The sequence below is a fragment of the Lathamus discolor genome, chromosome 6, assembly GCF_037157495.1.
Source record: "Lathamus discolor isolate bLatDis1 chromosome 6, bLatDis1.hap1, whole genome shotgun sequence".
In the NCBI taxonomy this organism is placed as follows: Eukaryota; Metazoa; Chordata; class Aves; order Psittaciformes; family Psittacidae; genus Lathamus; species Lathamus discolor.
The window spans coordinates 61,751,628-61,774,234 of record NC_088889.1 but is presented as its reverse complement, the minus strand read 5'-3'; the positions used below and the strand labels follow the sequence as shown (position 1 = coordinate 61,774,234).

The 22,607-nt window shown below is 45.6% G+C and overlaps 1 protein-coding gene across 5 annotated transcripts in view; it reads left to right on the top strand.

Annotated features, from left to right (window-relative positions):
* PAMR1 (peptidase domain containing associated with muscle regeneration 1) overlaps window positions 1-22,607 on the top strand; it is a 52,279-nt gene that overhangs the window by 8,196 nt on the left and 21,476 nt on the right. For 4 of the 5 annotated variants that reach the window (XM_065683181.1, XM_065683180.1, XM_065683179.1 and 1 more), the window contains exons 2-6: window positions 3,245-3,424; window positions 4,317-4,445; window positions 11,049-11,163; window positions 15,139-15,356; window positions 18,300-18,407. In XM_065683181.1, the coding sequence (XP_065539253.1) occupies window positions 3,245-3,424; window positions 4,317-4,445; window positions 11,049-11,163; window positions 15,139-15,356; window positions 18,300-18,407 (750 nt within the window). The remainder of the gene's footprint in view (window positions 1-3,244; window positions 3,425-4,316; window positions 4,446-11,048; window positions 11,164-15,138; window positions 15,357-18,299; window positions 18,408-22,607) is intronic. The other variant, XM_065683178.1, reaches the window with a different exon arrangement.

Sequence of the window (22,607 nt, the reverse complement as noted above, 5' to 3'; positions counted from 1 at the left end):
CCAGACACACTTGTGTCAGGGAGGTGATGACTACATTGCTGACTGCTCGAGCTCCTCTGCGGCACACCAGTCTGCCCAAGCACATCATGGCCAAGGATGTTGGCCTGTTTTGAAACGGTGAAGCAAAATAATAAGTGAAAAAAGGGAATTCTGGACCAGAGAAAGTGAGGAATGCGTGGGAACCTGGCAAGTCAGATCAGAGCTGGATTTCCTGTAACTTTGTAAAGAAAGTGAGTGACAGTAGAAGCTCGGTAGTCCAGCAGGCTAAAACTATTCACCCTTCAATCTAGTGCAGCACCAGGCGTGACCTCCTTCCGCTCCTTCCCTTCACTGGATTCTGTGGGTTCATGATACAGAGGCTGTGGTTCATCACCCACTCTCAGCTTTCCACAGAGGAAGCTCAGGGCCCAGCTGTTAGCAGGGAGGGTTCCCTAAAGTGAGGGTTCTTTGGCTCCTACAAAGCCTTGGCTCAGCACCAGGGGGAAAGGGAGGTGGCATCATCACTGTGAGGAATTGCCATCGCTGTAGCTCAGCCCTAAGACACTGACTGGGAACATCACAGAATCAGAATTGGGTTGGAAGGGAGCGTAAAGGTCCTCCAACTCCAACCCCTGCCATGGGCAGGGACACCTTCCACTAGACCAGGTTGCTCCAAACTCCGTCCAACCTGGCCTTGAGCACTGTCAGGGATGGGGCAGCCACAGCTTCTCTGGGCAACCTGTGCCAGGGCCTCACCACCCTCACAGGGAAGAACTTCTGCCTAAGATCTCATCTAAATCTCCCCTCTGTCAGGTTAAAGCCATTCCCCCTTTTCCTGTCACATGTTTCTGGGCTTTCACAGTTGGCTTTTCCAGGCTGCTCAACATCTTTGTCACTGACTGGTGATCCCTGAGGGACACCACTGTCACTGGTCTCCACTTGGACACAGAGTCACTGATGGAAATTCTCTGAGTGTTACCTTCCAGCCAACTCCTTATCTATCCACTGGGTGGTCCATCCGTCAAATTCAGTCCCCTCCTACTGCTTTACAAAATCCATTGCTAACAGCCTTAGCCTCTGAAATGTGCTATAGGGACTAGGTAGCCTCACTAGATGCAGGCGTCAGTGAAAAGCATGAGTGTGTTGCCATCTGAACCTGGAAACATATGAGAATGACCAGCCACCCTGCATACATCTCAGTGCTTATCTGTCATCTCACTTGCCCCTCAGAGTGGGCTCAAAGCATTGGGTGAAAAATTGCTTTTGTGCCAAAGGCAACCAGGTCTCCCCTCTGACACCTGCCCTGGAGGTTCATGCTCTTTCCCAACACAGCCATTTTTTGCTTAGTTTCTGTGGTCTTGAGCTGCTTCCATGTGTGCTGTTTACGCCTGGATTTATTGAGCTTTTCTTCCACCCTTAAAATCCCATAAGTTAATCCACTGTTTATTTGCCTGTCCAGAGACTTGTTTGTTCTTTTCAGCTAAATATTTTGCATGGGTTGTCAAGCAGCTTCTTCCTGCTTCTCCCAAAGAAAGGTCAAGCCACTTTCTGGATTGTGTTTGATGCTAGGAGACACAGCCACTGCCTGCAAGTCAGGCTGCCTGCTTTGGAAGATTATGAAAGCCAGGGCCACAAAGCACCCCACAATTATCTCTGCCACATTTGGCCAAGGGCTGCCTTCCAGAATTCTACTCTGTCAATAAATCTCCCCTGACACTTCCCTGCCTCATTCTCTTCTGCTTTAGGGTAATACTGGCCAAGTGTGGGCATGGGGAGCAGGGCTGTGCCTCTTCCTCCCTGGAGCCCAGGATGAGCACAGCAACAGAAACAAATATGTGTTACACACACGAGTGGCTCTGTGCATCTCCCTCTTAAATTTCAGAGGGAAAGGCTTCCTTTGCCTTTTGCTCAGTAGCCTAGAGATATTTATGCAAACAAGAGGGATCCTGCCATTATAAAAGAGATGCAGAGTCTTCACACTAATGTCTTTAAAAATTAGCTCCTACAAAACTTCAGAATAATTGATTTAATGATATATGCGAAGAAAATCTTCCAGAGCATCACTTCAAAAAACCTCAAATCCACCAATTTCCTTGTCAAGGCTACATATGTTACCCCAAAATTGTCAGTAAATCAAAGACAGACTATTTTTATTGTTTCAGTTGAGATAAGGGCAAGAAGCGATCAAACAGCATTTCTAGGTGGCAGTAGATTTATTTTTACAATTCTTTAAGGGCCAAGTTAATTCAACTCACCTACACTATAAATACACACATTTGTTTCACCAAGTAACATCTGCTTTTTGACCCTGTTGTGTACACAAGCTCTACATATGAAAATATATACGCATATCATAGTATCACAGAATGGTTTGAGTTGGAAGGGACCTTAAAGCTCATCCAGCTCCAACCCCCTGCCATGGACAGGGCACCTTCCACTAGACCAGGTTGCTCCAAGCCCTGTCCAACCTGGCCTTGAACACTGCCAGGGATGGGGCAGCCACAGCTTCTCTGGGCAACCTGTGCCAGGGCCTCACCACCCTCACAGGGAAGAACTGCTGCCTAAGATCTCGTCTCAATCCCTCCTCTGTCAGTTTAAATCCATTCCCCCTTGTCCTGTCCCTACAGGCCCTTCTAAAACACCCTACTCCAGATTTCTTGTCACCCTTTTAGGCACTGGAAGCTGCTCTAAGGTCTCCCTGGAGCCTTCTCTTCTCCAGGCTGAACGAGCCCAGCTCTCTCAGCCTGTCTCCAGAGCAGAGCAGCTCCCGGCCTCAGAGGATCAAAACATCTGTGTGAGCAGGGAATCGTGTACAGCCACGGCTGGACATGCTATACCTTAGATATGTATGGCTTGTCGCAATAACAAGGAAGCCCCATTACTCAGAGTTTAAAACAATAGAAAAAAGGATGTTACCTAACCACAAGAAATAAAAAAAGAAAAGAAAAAAAAATAAAAAAGGGGAGGAGAGAGGAAAACAGAAGAAAGAGATAGTCTCATTATGTTTCCTTCACGCCTCGTCTTTCTAGTCTGCTCTCTCTCTTTTTACCACCAAACTCCACGAAAATAGTCATCAGGCCTGTCAGCTGGTGAGGAGACATGCTGACAGCACCATGCACTCATTACAGCTCACTTTATAGAACTTAGACAGGGTGCTGATGGAGAAATGGGATCTGCACTTACTGTGGCAGTCCACCTCTGATCCTGTCAATCCATGGCAGATAATAGATTATTTCCTTGTGTTCACTTCTCTGTTCCCCGCTAGCAGAGTATACAGTGATCAATGAAAACTGCCCGGGCGCTGAGTGGAATATCATGTGTCGGGAGTGCTGCGAATATGACCAAATTGAGTGCATCTGCCCAGGACAGAAGGAAAGAGTGGGCTACACTATTCCCTGTTGCAGGAATGAGGACAACGAGTGTGACTCCTGCTTAATCCACCCAGGTATGTTTTGTGCCACATTACATTTGCACTGGAACTTTGGCCAAAGCATCAGCATGTAAGAGTAGCTGCTTGGGAGGGGAATGGCAAGAGGAGGCAAATCTCACTGGGGCACGGGATTGCCCCAGATCTCCTCAGGAGCTTCCTCTGCTACTCCGCTGACAGCAGCAGGACACATGGCAAGGTCTTGTGCAGCAGGCAGTGTTGTTGCCAGAAAAAAAACCCATCACACTTTCCACTGGCAGTGTTATCCTCTGGGCATCCTGGGCAGGCTGGGGAGCTGCCAAAGGGTGATGCTGCAGCTGGCTTCACAGCAGGAGCTTTATGTAGGTGCTCTGGGATGGTTTGTATGCCCAAAGCAAGAAGGGAGAGATGACTAGAGAGTTGGGCTTGTTCAGCCTGAAGAAGAGAAGGCTCAGGGGACACCTTATAACAGTCTGCCCATGGCAGGAGGTTGGAATTAGATGATCTTTAAGGTCCAAACCAGTCTATAGCTCTATGACTTGGAAGTCTGGCTACCAAAGTAGAAAGGGTGAAGTGAAAGGTGAGGGCAGGAGGAGACAGGACCAGGTTAGAAGACATCAGAACCACTTGGGCTGGGCCCAAGTGGCACAAGCAGCCACATTGAGACTTCTGAGAGAGACATTTACAGTAGGAGCAATGAGATTTAGATGTTTGGACAAGTCAGACTGGGAGTTTGGTTCCAAATCTCAAAGTCTGAGCTGTTTAGGGTTTGGAGGTGGAGGTTGGGCACGGTTCACAGCAGGGAAGCTGTCAGCACCGAAGCAGTCATTAACATAACCAGCATTCTCTGCGGACAAGAAGGAGAGACTGCTCCTCTTCCTGCAGCACAATCCACCTTGGCCGTCATCTAACACTGTGGCTCTTCTTTCAGGCTGCACCATTTTTGAGAACTGCAAGTCCTGCCGCAATGGTTCCTGGGGAGGGACGCTCGATGACTTCTATATCAAAGGGATCTACTGTGCAGCATGCAGAGCTGGCTGGTACGGAGGGGACTGCATGAGTAAGTGTCCTACATGGGCAGGGAGGCATGGCAGGGCCAGGGAGGGGTGGGACGGGGCCAGAGCCATGCTGTGCCTTTCCAGTTATCCCTGAATGGTGCCTTTTTAAAGGGCACAGACAGGAGAGGGCAAGCACAAGCAGGCAGTGAGCGGATCTACAGAGGGGAGAACTTTTCTCCCAGTGCTCACAGCATTGGCCTGGGCCCCAAACCACAGGAGGCTGCAACCCTACTAAACTTCTGGTTTGTTTTGGTTTATTTTAAAACTTTAACTACTGTGACTCTGGAAACCTTCTGTTGTCTGCCTTTCTTGGACATTCTTCAGCATAACTGATTCCCCAGTGGCCTTCAGCAGAGCATAAACATTTACAAGGGCATCAGGTAGATCAAAGACCTTCTCCTCTGTCCTCCTTCAACCCCCCGGGCTGCAGAACCAGCCCCAGGCAAGACTCAGTGCTCCCTCCCTCCTTCACACAGCTCCAACACACTCCAAGGAAGCTCTGGAAAACAGTATCTTGCAACTGCTAACAGTGCTATGATGGATCAGGAGTGTTGCAGGCTCTGATAGCAATACCTGAAGGTTTTGTTCCCAACAGCATACAAGAACTCCTGCTTGTTGGATTTTGCTAAGCTGTTGGTTCCAATGCTATCTTTCAGTAGTGAATTCCATAAACTAACTTGATACAGTTTTAGTATTTCTTTTACCAGTTTTCCACCATTTGTATTGATTGTCTCTCTGCTCACCTTTCACTGAAAGATGAAAGCAGAGCCTTCTTTTCTTGCTCTGCTCTGTCCATTTTTTTACATATCTTAACCTCCTTTTAGTCACTGATTTTAAAGCAACAGCTGAGCCTCCTTTCCCCGCACAGGCCACGGCCATTCAGGAGGTGAAAGCAAACAAAATCATTGCTTCAAACAGCAGAATATGGGGAATCAACATGTTTCAGCAACAGGACTAACGCAACCTTGGTGCTTCTGGAGTTGATAAACTGAGTCCCTTGCTGTTGACGGTGTGATTTCTGATAGCACTTTAAAGTCCTGTTTGCTCTGAGTCAGTGCTAGAGCTCCCCTGCATTTTTTACAAGAGCAGAGCTGAGAAAGAATCATTAGCTCAACTAATCCTTCCTCTTCCCCTCCCTGCCTCAGAAGGTCAGCTGCCCACAGTATATTTCGGCCTGTTCTGCCTACTTGTGTTTTAAAGCAAACACCCCCCCTCACTGCATCCTGTTTGGGCACTTCTGCAATACTGAAATTTTGAAGAGCTTTGCCCTATAGCGCTTTCCTTCCTAGTTGCTCTTTTGAGGGAAGCAGTGTGACACTGAGGACGTGGTCTGTTTTGTGCGGGTCTGTGGTACTTCAGAGGCAGGTTAGGATGGGCAGAACTTTTCCACTCTTGAAAGAGGAGCACAGGGGGCACTTGTGACCTCAGCACACTTCTGAGGTCCCCCGTTCTGCCTCTTAGGTCTGTCTCACTTTCAGCCCTAGTGGTAGGCTCAGGCACGCAGAGGTTGCTTGTCCAAGCAGCCTGTGACCATGCTGGGTGCAGGCCTGCAGGCTATGTGGCTTTTGGTCTGGAGGCTGGCAAGCGAGTAGCCTCTGAAGGGCAGCATGCATGGGCTGCTGGAGCAGTGCATCTGCTAGCATCACATTTTGGAGAGCAAAGGAGGAGGTATTTCTCTTTGGTACCTGCACATAGGATCACATCTGGTACTTTGCAGCCTGTCCTGGGCACCTTTGTAAGCCACAGACTGGTTTGGGTTGGAAGGCACCTTAAAGCTCACCCAGTTCCAACCCCCTGCCCAGCCGGTCATTGTACAGCCCACACACAAAGCTTTGCCCCGCACCAGCTCAGCGCCTGCGGGGAACAGGAAGGGACTGCTCCTCCTGACAGAGCTGTCCTTGCAGGGCTTCCCCAGCTGAACCTTCGTCCCTGAATGTTATCACCCCTCGCCAGGCGAGGCCCGCCTCTACCTTGCCCCTGCACTGAGGAACAGCTATCCGCAGACTTGCATCCTGCCCGCGTCCGAACGCTGTGGTGCGGCTGCCCGGGGCTGGGGCCGGGGAGGAGGGTCGAGCCGGAGGGACGGATAAGCAGCTCCCGGGCACCCGACGGGGCTCCGGCTGAACCCGCCGCCGGAGACCGCCGGGGTTTGTCTCCCTCTCGCGGGCCGCGGGAGGCGCTGCCGCGGAGTACCGGTCCCAGCCCCGGGCTCCTGCTCCCCGGGCCGGCAAAGATGGCGAACGGCTCGGGCGGGCTCCGCTGTACCCGAGCGGTACCCCTCCGGCTCCACCCTTTCACCACCGGCCCGCTCCGGTGCTGCCCCCCCGGCCGGGACTCCCCGCTCCCGGGCTCAGCCTCCGCCGCGCCGCCCCTCCCGCTGCTCCTGTGCCGCGGCACCGCCGCCGCTAGGTGTCACCCGGGGGCTCTGGAGGAGCGAGAGAGGCCCGCGGCCGGCGGCTGTCAGGGGAAGGGGCGATGTCCGCACCTGCAGGGGTAAGGGGATGAGGCCCGGGGTGCAGTGCCAGCAGCAGCGTAGACCGTGGGCAGGATTAATGCCTATTTAACACCGCACTGGTGTGTGTGTGAGGCAGCTGTGGGGCAGGGACTGGTTACCACACGGGGAGCAGCCGTATGGCCCTGGGGTGCCCCATCCAGCTCCATGGGCTGGTGGCGCTGGTGCAGCTGCAGGGCGGCAGCCAAGTGCACAATGGCATAGGGCAGGGAGAGGTTTGTGGACACTGCCAGCAAAAGTGGTCGTGTGCTTGGAGGCCTGTGGTGGGGAATCACAGACTGGTCTGGGTTGGAAGGGGCCTTACAGCTCATGTAGTTCTAACCCCCTGCCATGGACAGAGATACATTCCGCTAGAGCAGGAAGAAGCAGCATGGGCTGGCCTGTGAGGCAGTCTGGTTTGTACTGTCTGCTGGCATAGCCGGATACATGGACTTGTTTGAAGAACAGCCAAAGGGTGGCAGATCATTTGGTAAAAAGAAATTTTATAGGGTAGTCCAAAGGAATGTTAGTAGGGAAAAACACCCGCACCAAATAGAGTCAATTGGAAGAATGCTAGAAGGTTCCAGGGAGAATTTTAGAGCAGCTTTCAGTGCCTAGAGGGGCTGACAAGAAATCTGGAGAGGGGCTTTGACAAGGACCTGTAGTGACAGGACAAGGGGGAATGGCTTTAACCTGACAGAGGGGAGATTGAGATGAGATATTAGGCAGAAGTTTTTCCCTGTGAGGGTGGTGAGGCCCTGGCACAGGTTGCCCAGAGAAGCTGTGGCTGCCCCATCCCTGACAGTGTTCAAAGCCAGGTTGGATGGGGCTTGGAGCAACCTGGTCTAGTGGAAGGTGCCCTGTCCATGGCAGGGGTTGGAACAGGATGAGCTTTAAGGTCCCTTCCAACCCAAACTGTTCTGTGATTCTATAATAGTTTCCTACTGGGACATTTCCTAATAGCACTGTTTATTGGATTGGACTAGCATCCTCTAAAATGCACATCAGAATCCAAAACTAGAAGAACCTGCAGGACCCTTGCTTCTGTACCTTGCACTCCAGCTGCCTTTGTCAATCTCCAATTATCAAGTCATTTGAGAACATATCAAAGCAGGAGACAAAGTGGTGTTATCTAACAGCTGTCCTCAGCCTTGTTGTCTGAATGTGGTCCTTGTGATGAACAACAGCACTGGTAGTTTTAGAGACTTCGCAAACATCAGTGTTTCACATAATATTGGTGACCAACAAGCAACAGGTAGCAACAAGGCATGATAAGGGACATCTGCTTTCCCATATGAGCCCATTTATGAATACCAATAACTCTTCTATTCTCATTCTCCTTGATTCAGTCCTCTTGACCTGTGAAGGAGCCCCACATCAATGCTGTAGCACTTGAACAGCAGATAATGAGCTCTTACCGGAGGTCTCCTCAGGACCTCTCCCTCTGCTGACCCATGGATCTCCGTGGGCTACAACGTAGAGGTCTTCTGAATTGTTTTGTTTTCTATTAGTAACAAGCCTTAGAGGAAATCTTACTGTGGTCCTGAAAGCTGCCTTTTATTCAGAAACAGGAAAGGAACAAGGATGTTGACACTCTGCCAAAGTGGATTATTTTTTTGTAAATGAGGCAGAATTTGCCAACATTTGTGTTTAGGATGTAAATTATTTTTCAGAACTTTCCAGGTCTCCCGCCGATTCTGAATGGGAAGAGAAAAGGCTCCTTTTGATCAACAGATGATTGAATAGGGAGTCAGCCTAACTTCTGCTAGAAGGGCTGGAGGTACAAGAGCACAGATCTGATGTGATCGCAAAGGTGCTTCATGCAGAGAAGGGCGGTAGCAAATCTGAGAACATTCTTTTGGAGACGGTCACTGAATGGCTCCTCTTTAGCCTCTGGACCACCTGCTTTGCTGGCCAAACCTACTTCCTTGGCACCAGTGTTCAGAGAGTTCAGGCTGTACCATTGCAAACAGAAAAGTGCATTTAGTATGCTGTGCATACAAGTATCTCTGCACCAGTTCTTTGGCTTTTCTTTGTTAAAGGCATCAGCAACTCAAAAGACCTTCAGGACGAAAGAGAAATTTTCTTTGAGGTGGTCCAAGCCCTTTGTCAAACCATCTGAAGATTTCTAGCAGCTTTGTCCCAGGTTGTTTTTGAGGCAGGAGCCAACAGCAGCACAAGATCCTGTTTCTTGCTGTGGGAAGGAGCATTATCATGTGAACCACAGCAGATCTTTCTGTACTTGCTGAATCCTAATGTGGTTGCTGAGCACAGTCATTAGCCTTGTCTTTTACAGAGAGAACTAAGTGAGCCCCAGAGAAGGATGAAGCACTTCTGAGGAACAATTCTGAGCAGCATTTCTGTTTCCTTGGGTCCTGCTTAATGAAGGGTAACCAAGGGTAAATGAACAAAGGGTATTTCATTTGGGCAACACTTTCTTAAGAAGAAAGAGGAGTAATTGACCTGCAGTTTTCGCTTTTCCCCATAGACCAGCAGCAGGACTGATTTCCAGCCACTAAGATCAATTGGAACCGCAGAGGCTTGGTTCTTTACCAAACCAGGTCACTGTCACCCTCTTTTCCCAAAGGAAAGAAGGGTCCTGAGGTGGTTTTTAAAACTCATTTCAGCAGGAAGCATTCACGCTGTGTTACTGGTTAAAAGTTTAGGGTTCCCCTTGGGAAACAAATGGAAGCAGCAGGGATTTCTGTTGGACTAAAAAGGTAAAATGAAGTGAGAGAGTTGCTGTGGAGGTCTTTTGTGTTATTTGTCTTTTCACTTATCCTCATTATTTGTGTTATGCAGCCTATTGGAGTTCCCTGGTTTGGCAATGCTGTTAGACTGAATTGGAATTCATGACTTACGGATAGAGCCTCATCCCCCAGCAAAGTACCAGAAGGCTTACCAGGGAATGTAGCAATGTGTCCATCTGGAAAGATGTAGTCAGAAAAGTAGAAACTGAGAAATTAGCTCTGTTTGGTGCGTAATGATATAACTATGCATTTTGCTGACACTTGCATTTCTAGATCACGGAAGACTCTATAAAAGCCACTGAACAACTATCCTTCCACAGTAAAAATACCATTAACCATATTTTATAGCTTGGGTAAAGGCAGAGGTTACTGAAGGTGAGAGAACTCCGGGCTAAAAATGTTCAGCATCCAAGATGAGGAAATAGGACAGCTATCCCTGGACAGCTGCCTAGGGACAGCTGCAGGGTAGCTGTGAAAAGATATTGCTTCCTCAGTGTGCGACCTTGTCTGCTGCTTGTTCAGGTCCTTGTCCTCTAGTGGTTTTCTGAGTGGTCACAAATGACCGGAGTACTTCATCTTATCCTGTTGATACTGGGGACTGAAGTGCATTTCATAGTACTGTGAAAAGCTGAGAGTGACAAAGGCAGGATGGGACAGAAGTGTAGGAATGTACCTGAGAGAAGGGGTAAGGGCTGCATACCATGTATGTGTTACACTGAGTCACTGGCGGAGGAGCTGTGGTGGTTATATGTCTCCACTGGCATGGTGGCATTAACACATAAGGAAGGTGTGGTGAATCCTGAGGACAAACAGACATATCCTCTAGGAATAGATCAGCTGGTTTTCTTCCAAGGGTCTCCTTGTGAAGGATTTGAAACTATGATGCTGGTTGCAACAGCTCCTCCTCTCACTGTTTCACTCACTTGAGCTAATTCAAGTGTTCATTGTCCTTTGGCATTTTTCCACCAACTTCCTCAGCTTCAGGTTTTACACAGCTCAACATGAGATCCATTACAACTCTTCTGAGCTGGAGGGTCAACAAGCTGGGTGGGTGGGCTAATCAAGAGTGGGGCAAAAACTGTAAGGAATGGTTTCATGGGGCTGCGTTGCAAACCAGGAAGAAGCAACCAACTAAAACTTTTCTAGGGGTGCTCTTAGCCTAGGCAATACTCTAATTAGAGTCAGAAGTCTTTATAGCCATTTTATGGCTGTGCTTTTATTTTATATACTGCCTGGTAAGAAAGCATTTATCTCGCTAAACCACCCTGTCTTCTCGTTCTGGTGTTGTTTCTACACATATTTTCTTCAAATGCCTCTTAAACGTCCTTTACACAAATATTTTTTTTTATTCCTTTGCTCCCCAGGGTGTGGGCAGGTTCTTCGAGCTTCTAGAGGTCAGATTTTGCTGGAGGGTTACCCACTGAATGCACGATGTGAATGGACTATTCATGTTCAAGCTGGATTTAACATTGAATTAAGGTAGGTCATACTGACTTCTAGCCAGCACTGGTTTCAGGTGGACCTTGGGGCATGTGGATCACCAAGAGTCAATGGTGGTTAACAGCTGTGAGCCCTAGGGCAACGAAGATATGGCCACCACTTTGCATTTGGTACCTCAGTTCTTTTCCCTGGTCTAGCTTGTGATGGGCACAAATCATTCACTGTGTAAATCATCATTGCTGTGCCTTCAATTCCAATTTAGGACAGCTGGATGCTAAGGAAAGTTTCTTAGATACTGAGGACAATGTATCTCTCGAGGTCTGTTCAAGACCTTGACACCAAGACACCCAGTGTTTTCTGAAGAGTGTACCAGGCTGAACTAAAACATTCTTTGAAGAAAACCTGTAGGAATAGTTTGGTATGATGTCTCATGCTAGGAGAGTTGCTCACGGGGCCTGCCTTACATTTAGCCTACATTTTCGCTCTCTTATTTCTTTCACTCATTTTATCAGCCCTGTCCTCTATCACCCTCAGTTACTCCTCTTACTATTCCTATGTCTGGAGCATGTGACCAGTTCTCTGATCTGTGTGTGCTTAGACCTGTTAACCCACTGCTGCTGACTCAATCTCACACTTCTTGGTGGGGTATCCTGCCTACTGCAGGAGACCCTCTATTTGGGGTAATTAATACTGTTTTTAGGGGTGTGTAGCAGGGAGCCCACACATGCAGAAGGAACCTTGGCAGGGGATTGTATTCAAAACCCACTAACTAATACAATAAAAACAGTAGCTAAAGCCTTCACATCAATATCTCATCAGCTTTGGGCCCCAGGCAAAAGAATGATGCTAGATACACAGATTTCTTCCGGTATGTTTAAAGAGAGACTTAATATTTAATTAGAGGAAATCAATTTAATAGAAGAGCTTGTAGCATTCCCACACTAACAGCTTTTTTTCAGATTAAAAATGCAAGCCTTTTATGGAGTTATGAGCAGCTGCAATTATAGAATCACAAAGTCACGGACTCGTTTGGATTGGAAGGGATCTTAAAGCTCATCCAGTTCCAACCCCCTGCCATGGGCAGGGACACCTTCCACTGCTCCACAGCTAAGCATGCTACTAGAGTCTTCCTCCTGGGTCTGCCATCCATGCTGAATTATTCCCTTCACTGCATGTTCATATAAAGGTGTTGGTTCCCTCTGTGGTTGCTAACTCTGCTTAGAGCTGTAGTGCACAGCCAGCGTTGTGCTGAGTAAGCACAACTGCTAACAAAGGAACTCCTTTCTTCATTCTCTCTGTGTACAAATCCTGTTTGCTGCCACTCTGATGGCTCGCAAAGGCAGGGGCGGGGACAGCAAGATACAGAAGAGTAACAAAGTGGTTTGTCTCCATACAGGACAGGGAGAGCAAAACTCTCAGGAGCACAGATAAATCTTCCCTTGTTTCAAGCTGTGCCACAAGGTCCTTTGGAGGTTGGCTAAGCAGAGCTGGTTTGACAAATGGTGCCCGGATTGTGGTGGGGGTTTGTTTTCTCTGCTTTTTTTTTCCAGCCTTGTTATTCTGTGGGTTATGATGTATGGGCTCCCTCAGCCCGACCCATCTCAGGTATGTCATACCACAGTAGCAGTAGCTCACAACATTCATTTTCTTTAACGCCTCAGCAGAGATGCAGTTTTACATATTTTCCATTCGCTGGAAGCTTTCCTCAGAGGGGCTGGTGAATACATTCACACTGCAGACACACGAAACCAAGACAATACTTTGCATTTTATTTTGTATCTGATGACCTGTAGCACTAAATTAGTTTCATAATATCCAAGAGAATTATACTATAGCTACAGTTTCACAGGTGAAAGAACTGAGGTTAATTACATTGCCTGTACCTGTGATTTAAACAGCAATAGACCTTGTGGTCTGTAAAGGATCCCATCAACTGAGCTGTAGCCAAGAGGTTTTGAAAAGCTTTGGCAGGTTTCCTGACCTAACAGTTATGAGTCTGAGATTCCATTGGTACAGTGTATCTGCTTCTACGCTAAGTTAAATAGAATGCAGATCAGACCTCCTATGATTTTCATACCTTCCACTTTTTCTTCATAATTTTTTAAGCAGAGAAAGCAAACAATTAAAGCAATATTTTGTGTATGGCTCCTTCATTCTCTCTTTTCACTCTGTGTGAGAATCTCTTGATACTCTTTGGTCAGGAACACACTGCCGGGCAGTTTTACCTTTACATCTATAAATAATGCTTCTCCCATCCCAGGGTGGGCATTCCTTCTGTACTTACAAACATAATTCTTAATTTTAAGCAGAAATGTACCAGTTTGCAGAACCAGTAAATATTTTTAGGATTGAGTTAGGATAAACTGTAACCTGATAAGTGTGACAAGGATGAACGGATTAATTTGTATATCCCTGTAACTTCCATACCAGTAGATACCTGGGGTATGATCTGCCACTGAAAGAATGTTTTAAAGGCGTAGTGTATAACCTGATGCCTGTGAGGACGCCTCTGGCAAACCTGACAGAACTAGAATTCAACTAATGCGTTTTATGCAAAGCTAAATTGAATTAATGTCTCTCTAATGCATATATAAAGCAGATGCCATTTTTATTTTTACTCTACATTCCACCAGATGATTTAGAAAATTAGGCGCTCTGCTCCATTGCTGGGGCTGTGCTCCATTGGTGTAGCTTCCTGCAACTGCTCATTCATTTCTCTGTATGTAGTGTAACCCTGATGCTCTAAAACCAACCATATGACCTGAACAAGGGTGACTGAATGAAGAAACCTCTTAAGTCACCTCGTGGGTTGACAAAGAAAGGTCATTTAACATAATATGGGGACCTCCTTTGCATGGGGCCTGAGTCCCAAGGAGAGAACAACAGGAAAGAGGGTCCAGTACTCTCTTGCCTCTTCAGACTCTGTGATCCAGCAGCACATCCAAAATTTGTCCCACCTCATTGGTGTGAAAACGAGCTCTTTGCAAATCACTAAGCCCACACTGGAATAGGGAATGTGAGAGACTTTACCTAATCCTAAACACATTTGTCTGGAGCATTAGGAGTTCCCAGCAAAACTAAACACACAACAAGTTTAATTTATTCTGTATTCTGTATTCTGCTGAACAGTCAGCAGCATGGCCTCTCCAGGCCCACATCTTTGCATTCCTATCTGTTGTACCAAGGCAGGGCTCCATGCCTCTGGCCATTGCTTATTCTCCAGAGGCACTCAGTGTTTCTCCTGCTCTTTCTCATTCATATTCCAGTGGGATGCTTTGGCTCTGTGCCCCACCAAATCCAAATGGCAGTATATGACACTGCTGTTAATGAACAGGAGCCTTGTGCAGTGGCTGGATTAAAGCTAGGAAAGACAGACGTTGTGGGAAAGGTCTTTAAATATTTCCCTTCTGCACTAACTCCTGTCACTTATTTCTGCCCTCAAAAGAAGGGCAAGTGGGGAATTTATTACCATTTTGCTTTCTTATGCAAAACATGTTGTAGCGTTTTGGATTCCCTTTCTCTGCCTGTTTCTGCTCCTGTCACATCCCCAAGCTTTCCTTGTGTCCCTAATTGCTGACTTCTGAACATCACAATGTAAATAGCTTTTGAGCCTTGGTCTTTGATACTGTCACTTTTGATACTTAGATCTTTATTTAGGGGAAATAGAACAATTTTTAGCAAACGGCCATATAAAAATATGCCCTCCTGCAGTGTCTGACCCTAGATGAAGTTTCTACCATTGTAACATGTTTAGGGACCAGATACGTGTAAACAGACTGTATGGCTTCAATTTAGATTTCACTGGTCTGCCACTTAAATATTCTTACGGAGCCATTGGCTTCCAAGGATCCTGATGCAAAAATTTGAGATGAAACAAGGGGGACTTAATGTGATTAGGGACTTGTTGATTCATTGAAGGGGGGCAGCACAAACGTAACTGAACATCCAAATAAATAAGAGCCAGCGTGCACAGGTGAGAGTATGCAGTCTGACTGTGTGTCCTTGTGCCCCAAGATTTTCCATGCTGAGCGTGGAGTTTGACTACATGTGCCAGTACGACTATGTGGAGGTCCGTGATGGGGACAATTTAGACAGCCAAATAATTAAGAAATTCTGTGGAAATGAGAGGCCACCTCCCATTCGAAGCACTGGGTCTTCACTCCATGTCCTCTTCCAGTCTGATGGATCCAAGAACTTTGATGGATTTCATGCTGTCTTTGAGGAAATTACAGGTAAAATAATCCAAAAGTGGAACATGCCACTCTTTCTTATTAATTCAATTGCACTAATCTCCCTGTTTTGCTTCATTAAAAACTTTCATGCTGTGTTGCCAACAGCAACTTACACAAAGTCAGTGCAGGGAAGGTTTGAAAGCCTATGATGGCATATGAATGTGAGGCTTTTCTAACAAAAGCTAAATTCCTTCTACCTGTGAGAAGAACAAGCACACTCAGCCAGCATAGAAAAGCTGCTGTTTTGTGAGACTTTTTTGTTTGAATCTGAGCACTAAGAGCACAGAAGGAAATGGAGAAAGGGGCATGTGCATCTGCAATTGCAGAATTGCTCAATGCTGTGGACAGGAGTGGAGTCACCATCTCAATTAGCAAAAACCTGATGCAAAGCCTCATAATTAGCTCTGTGAAAATGCCCTGACATGACTCTTGTGTTGGCTCACGTGTCACACCATTAGAGCTTAAAAAACAAGTGTGTACAAAGGACAGATTATTTTCTTGAAGGAAAAGAAAACAGAGGCATTTTCCATAGTGTGATGAACTCAGTATTACGAATTACAGAAGTAGTGCTTCAGAATTACTGTGGTTCTTTTAGAGCTCAGTGCTTGCATCCCCCACACTCCTTTCCATCGTTTCTTTCCGGCTGCAAAATAACATTGGAAGCGTAGCCAGTGAAGCAGCCTCTGTGCACTTCCTGCATCTTCCTTATTCAGCTGCACAGGGAATTTTGGTCAAATCTATCCACAGCACTCCTGGCACAGGCGGCTAATCAGAGCATGATGCTTCCACACAGATAAACCCCGCAGGATCCGTGACTCACCGTAACTTGCTTTCCACACACCCTGGTGCCCCACGCTTCATGAGGTCATGCATGCAGGGTATATCTGCCTTGGGAGGTTTGGTTAGTTTATATAATCTTGATATACATACACAAACCTAGAGTGGATCAGCATATAACAATGATCAGGGGTATGTGACTAGCAATCCAGAATGTGTCATTTCTTAGCCTGCCCTGTTCTTCTACTGTTACTATTAGTACCTGTCAGGAACGTAGCAGGAGCAGTTAGCTACTCATAGCTCAATAGTACAACAGGAGAGCTGATACAGAACAAATGAATGTTGTGTGGGCTCCTGAATAAGGGCTGCCTACACTCAAGGAATTACCATTATCCATATGGTGCAAGCTGAATGGATTCTGTTTTCTCTGCGCAGCAGGGAACACTTGGTATTCCAATACTGTTGAGCACTTTATTTCCGCCCCATTTTTAGTGGTAATTATTCCGAGGCTGGGTTGCTGCAAGTGTGGTAATCCACACAAGGCACGTTGCAAAGGGTGGCTTAGAGTTTGTGAGGAGGTCTTGCTGTGCACTTTATTATGAGGCTGTTCTGGCCTAATGTGTAGCTGCCATGAAAGGCTTTTGAAACACTCCCAGTATCTTTTTATGTGAAGCGTTAACCTGGCCAGCAGGACAGTTTAGGGAAAGAATACAGCATGCACGGGGCAGTGGGGAGTTGAAAGCAGAGACAGGACAGAACGAAAGCTCTGGCAGCACATTGCAAACTGAAACCTTTCCCCTGAAATTTCCCATTGTGGAAAAGCCAAGGTCCCTGGAACAGATTGCAAAGAGCTTGCTAGAGCAATTCCTGTGCTGCAGGTGAAAGCAGCAGCAGCATATGTGCTTACAGGATGAGAATGAGGCTGTGGAGGTGATCTGAAGTCCCCAGCGCCTTAATGATGTGACGAAGACGACTGAAAAAGCACCTTTTGCTGTCAGAACTGAATTTCTTCCCTTTCTGTCTTCCCTTCCTCTGTGCTGGCTAGTAAGTAACAGCTTTCTGAAGTAGTGGCACTGGCAGCACAGAGGTCACTGGTTCAACTGCCAGAAAGGTATTGATTGATACAGAATAAGCTGAAGAGCCTAAATCGCCTTCAGGAAAGGTCACTGCATGTGTAGTTGTTAAAGGATAAAATCACACAACCTGCTGCACTGCCTGGTCTGGAAGCAGGTGTTAGGTCCCATCCCATGCCAAGTGTCAAATGGGAACCAGTAATTGGCATGAGTGACTAAAATTCATCCAACAGACTTCAGATGGGAATGGGAGACCAGATGGGGAGTCATCAGGATCTCTTGGGGATTAGACATATGGTGGGTCTAGTTAGATGGAAGCCAGTTATTGAATTTCAGTAACACTTTCCCTTCTGTACCCTCAACTAGTGATCTCTGACACAACACAGGGACTCTAGCCTTTTGTAGTACTGTCCCATGCTGTTTGAAGCCAGGAAATCAAGACTCCTTTAAAAAGAAAGATATTTAGTGCTCTTGAGTATCAGGCATTTTCAAGGACAGTATCTGACAGCAGCTGACAAGGGTAACATGTTAAAAGTAACATGCCTACTTTTCCTGAATCATGAGATGAAGGTGGGAGAAGGACAAAGCTGAAAGTTCACTGGCTTCGGAACAATAACCACAAAATATCAGTCTGTACAGGCTCTTCTGCTTCTCCTTCCCTTTCTCAGGGATATTTTAGGTTAGTTGCATACAGTACAACTGCCACATATATATTCCTTTTAAGGAATGAATTACTGTCCTTAGTCAGAACTTAGTCTTCCATGAGCCTTGGGAGGAATTCGTTGCCCACTCAGGTACAAATTTCTGTTCTATCACCACCCATATGTGGCATCTATATATTTTTTGTCTCTTAGCATCTGGATATAACAGACTGAAAGACTGTTCTTCAAGTGAAGTCTTTGCAAGGAAAGCTGCAGGCTCTGATATCCAGAAGAAGCAGACTTTTTTTGGTATTCATTACACCCTTTACTGTGTCTTTGTAGCTTTTAATGAGAATGTATCATTTACTCCAGGACATAACCATCATGAGAAAAAATAGGTAGGGCCCACATCCTATGAGAGACCATGAATGTTCTTGCTTTTTCTTTTATAGCCTGCTCTTCCTCTCCGTGTCTTCATGATGGAACGTGCATTCTAGACAAAAGTGGTACCTACAAATGTGCCTGTCTGGCAGGCTATACGGGGACTCGCTGTGAAAACTGTGAGTACAGTTTCTGTGTGTATGACCACTATCCACAGTTGTTAGTGATGCAGGCTATTCATTGTTAGGAGTTTCACTAATGCATAGATCAGGTTAGTCACAGTACCAGAGAACACACTGAGCTGCTTGCGGCATTTTTTGAGACATTTTGCTTGTAGTTCATAAGGGTTTCCACTGAATAGTTTTGGAGCTTTATAGCTGTGTAAAAAGGTAAACCAGAATTGGAGCTGGGAAACAATATACAAGAAATCTTGTAATGGACTAGCATTATCAGACAGATATATCTGCATGCTAATTACCACTGTGTGGAACAGCTGTTGACCCTGGCTGAGCCCTGTGCTGAATGCTCTAGCCAGAGCCAATCCTAGGGAGCTCATCTTCCCTCGCAGTCACCTGAGAGGTAGAATTCTGGCACCGTGAATGACAGATTTGGAATCAAACTAAATGAAAAAAGGTAGATTCTATCCATCTCTGCATTGGTGGTTCTCACTGTCTGTACAGTTGTAAACCTGATTTTGTCCTGCCAAGCAAGTTGTAAAATAGCTGCATGCAAATGAGTTCAAATCAATTGTCTGTGATTCTTGTGATTTAATTCCTCGTGCTTAAGCAAATGTCTTCATCTAACAGGGTCTGAAAGAGCAAGGAGTAAGAGTTGTGCAATACATGCCATGATAAAAGCTATATCATCTCTGCTAGCTGAAAGGAACCTTGTGCCATATAAAGTTACATATATAAATCCTCCAGCTGACTCTGGAGGATTTCTGTGATGCTAGTGAAATCCACTTGGGATCATATCTGGCCCATGACAGAAAGCATGGCTTACAGTCCCCCGCTGCGGCCATAAGTCACACAGTACCTTGATGGCTTGCAGTTTTCAGTTCCATGTCAGAGCAGCCAGTATGCACCAAACCTCACTGCTTCAAAATATTTTACCCAGACATGCTATTGTCAGGCATGGATTTCTCTCCTGTAATTCCTTTCATGTTGTCAGGAGAGTTAAATCATAGTGACTCCTTGCATGGGTCATTTTGAGATAAAGACCTTTTGATTTCTACAGATGCAGAGTAGCTCATAAGACTTGACTTTTCTCCCAGCAAACCAGAGGAGAGGTAGTTTCACATATTCTACAAGCCTGAAAAAGTTCTGGTTTGGAACAGCCATGCCACGTTGCCAGACTGCAGATTCCTCATGCTTTCTGTAGGGAAGGAGCTGCTGAAAATGGAGGGGCTGATGCAGCTGGTTCTGCTAACAGCCTCTTCTCTGTGAGTAGTTGTTTAGCAGGTCATTTAGGGACTGGAAACTCCCCAGCTTTTTGCAACTGCTCAGTGAGATTAATTCCTGTCTTTAGGAGAGAGTTAAAAAAAGGAAAAGTCTCCTTTCTGGTTCAGAACCAACCTAAATTTAAAACTAATTAAATTTCCAGCAAACCTCAACCCTAGTTTTGGCAGGCTCTGCACCACAGACAAGGCAAGAAATGAAGCTCATATTCTTTTACTAGTTTTCTTTTGTAATTCTAGAATAGAAACTTCAACCGTGCAGCACAGACAGCAAACAGAGGAGGCAGTTGAAAAACAATAGGATGAGACTTCATGAGGGTGTAGGTAATAACAGAATAAAAGGGAGGAGACACTTAAAAATATATACAGTGATATTTTTAACTTGAGAAGAATCCTGTAGTTTGATTTGTGAAAGAACAGTTCAGATGGATTAAACACTGTTACTTTATGATGTTTGTGGCTGTATGCTTGCCTTTTACTTACATTAGGAAATATTTTTTCCAGCACCTATATAACAGCCTTCCATAACATATAAACAAGGGTTCAGTGGCTTTTTTTCTTATATATGGATAGCAAACCTCACAGTGTGAAAACACCATGGCAAATCTCTGTTCTCTCTGGCTTCACAGTTTTTTTCTTAAGATATTTCCTTCAGTTTTGCCAAAATGTATCTGAAATATTTTCCAGCATATGGGGGCAAAAAGGCAGAAAATTCAAGTTTGATTTGTTTTTTAAGAGCAAAAGGAAGAACTGAAAAAAATATCTGCGGCTGTAATTCTTTAAAAATTAGTCATGTGCTTTCCTGAACAGTACTGCAGTTTAAATGCTAAAGGGAGATCCTGTCATGCTCAAATCTGTCTGTCTGTTGGGTCTTGCAGCAACAGTGCTGTCTTGTGAGGTTAAGCCAAGGGAAATAAATATATTTTTGCTGAAAACAATCATAAAATGGTCACTTTTGCAATTCTGACTTCAGACACTGTGAGGCTGATTCTTTCAGTCTGGTTTTCTTGAAGCAAGTCAGGTGCAATCCCATCAAAGTCATTAGGTTTATGTTGATGAAAAATAAGTGTAACAAAGAAGAAAATTAGAGCCCCTAACTGCTAAGTTCGTATAGGAGATTTGAGGTGGTGCGACAGAAGTTGCCTGAAGAGATACAGGGGTTGTGAAGACATCCGAGGGCCATACTTCAGAGGAAGGGAGACTGTGGGATTATCTCACTGAGGAATAAATTCAGGCCAAATTAAATTCAGCAATGGATATTTGATGATAGAATCAGACAGTTTCCAAGTCTCCCACCATCCCGGTTTTTGTCTGTTACCAAGTTTAGTTTTAAAGATGTGGGAATCACTACTGGAATTACAGAAATCACCTTAATGAGATAAACCACAAGGTTTTCCCTCTGTTAAACTACATTGCACCTGTTTAACAGGATAATCAACACTGGTCAAGTTGCTTTCCTGGAGTAGTATTCAACCCTAATTGCTCTGTCAGTTACAATTTGCAATATTAATAAAATAATTAAAGGCACAGACTGCTTATAACTAGCAGTCTCTTTTCTCTTCTACTATGGCAGCCAGGAAATGATCTTTTTGTTTGCTATATAATGTAGTGATTTAAAGGCTTCATCAGCATGAAGTGAAATGCAGACATGTATCTTTCTAACAGCTGTTAATATTTCAATCATTCCTGTTTCAGGGCAAAAAATATTTTATTTAAGTATGTCTGATTTCACTCGAGAAACTGTATTAAGAAAAAACAACAAAACAAACAACAAACCTATGTGAAATTGTAAAACAAATTCTAACCAAAAGAGTAAGATCTTTTCTTCATTCTTCTGTCCTAAAACACATTAAAAATGAGGCTTAGAGACCAGCAGCAAATAGCTTCTTACACATAAGCATGCTTTATTATGATGGTATGGTAAGCAGGGTAAACTGCTTCCTATTTTAAATACTTGGGCTTCTTTCTGATCTTGAACTGTATTTGCAGTATACCTGGTTACCCGTGCCAGTGACCCCTTAGCAATGCTAATATGTTGGAGGTCAAACTCAGGCTTATCTGCTTGAGCTTTTCAGATTTTCGTGGAAATAATCCTACAATCAAACTCATTTAGAACAAAATCAAAACCAAAACCAAAATCTTGTTCCCTTGGCCTGAGATGCCCTGAAAGAGAGCAGCAACTTCCTCAGAAGATGCACATTAGGGAAAAAGTACCTAGTGGCATCATCCTGGTGCTCTGCATGTTAAAAAGCATCCACTCAAGTATCAGACTGTCAATAACTGTACAGTGTGACAACTGCTTTTTTAACTCCAACTAAGAAAGGTTGTTTCCAAAGTCTCAGTGTTGGGTTTGCCTGCTGAAGATGCAGCTGTGGAGAGATGGCACTGCTGGTACCCCATGGCAAATGCTCTCCCCCTCTGCTTGTCCTCCTCCTAGGACAGGGTGTTCTGGCTCAAGAGTCCTCCCAGGGCTTGCTGCCCCAAAGTAAGAGACCTTGACCTCCTCCTGCTCTGAAATTTCCTGTTACCTTTATTTCAGACAAAGACAGGCGAACTAGAGTTCCTACGCAAATAAGAGGAACTTGTGCTGAATGGGGAATTCAGGGCTGAGATCCGATTTCCATTTTTATTCTGTTTCTCACTCCTGACTGCCAAGAAGAAGAGGTTTGTTCTGCATCCTAATGAAGGGTCTAATCCAACTGACTAAGCTGAATAAACGAACTCCTTGCTGTTGCCTTTGATGTTGCTAGGGCTGGCCTTAATATGTTCCAGCAGGCCTCTGAAAATCATAGAATCATAGAATCATCATCGAATAACAGAAGTTTGGATTGGAAGAGACTCTAAAGATTATGCAGTTCCAACCCCTGCCATGGGCAGGGACACCTTCCACTAGACCAGGTTGCTCCAAGTCCCGACCGATCCG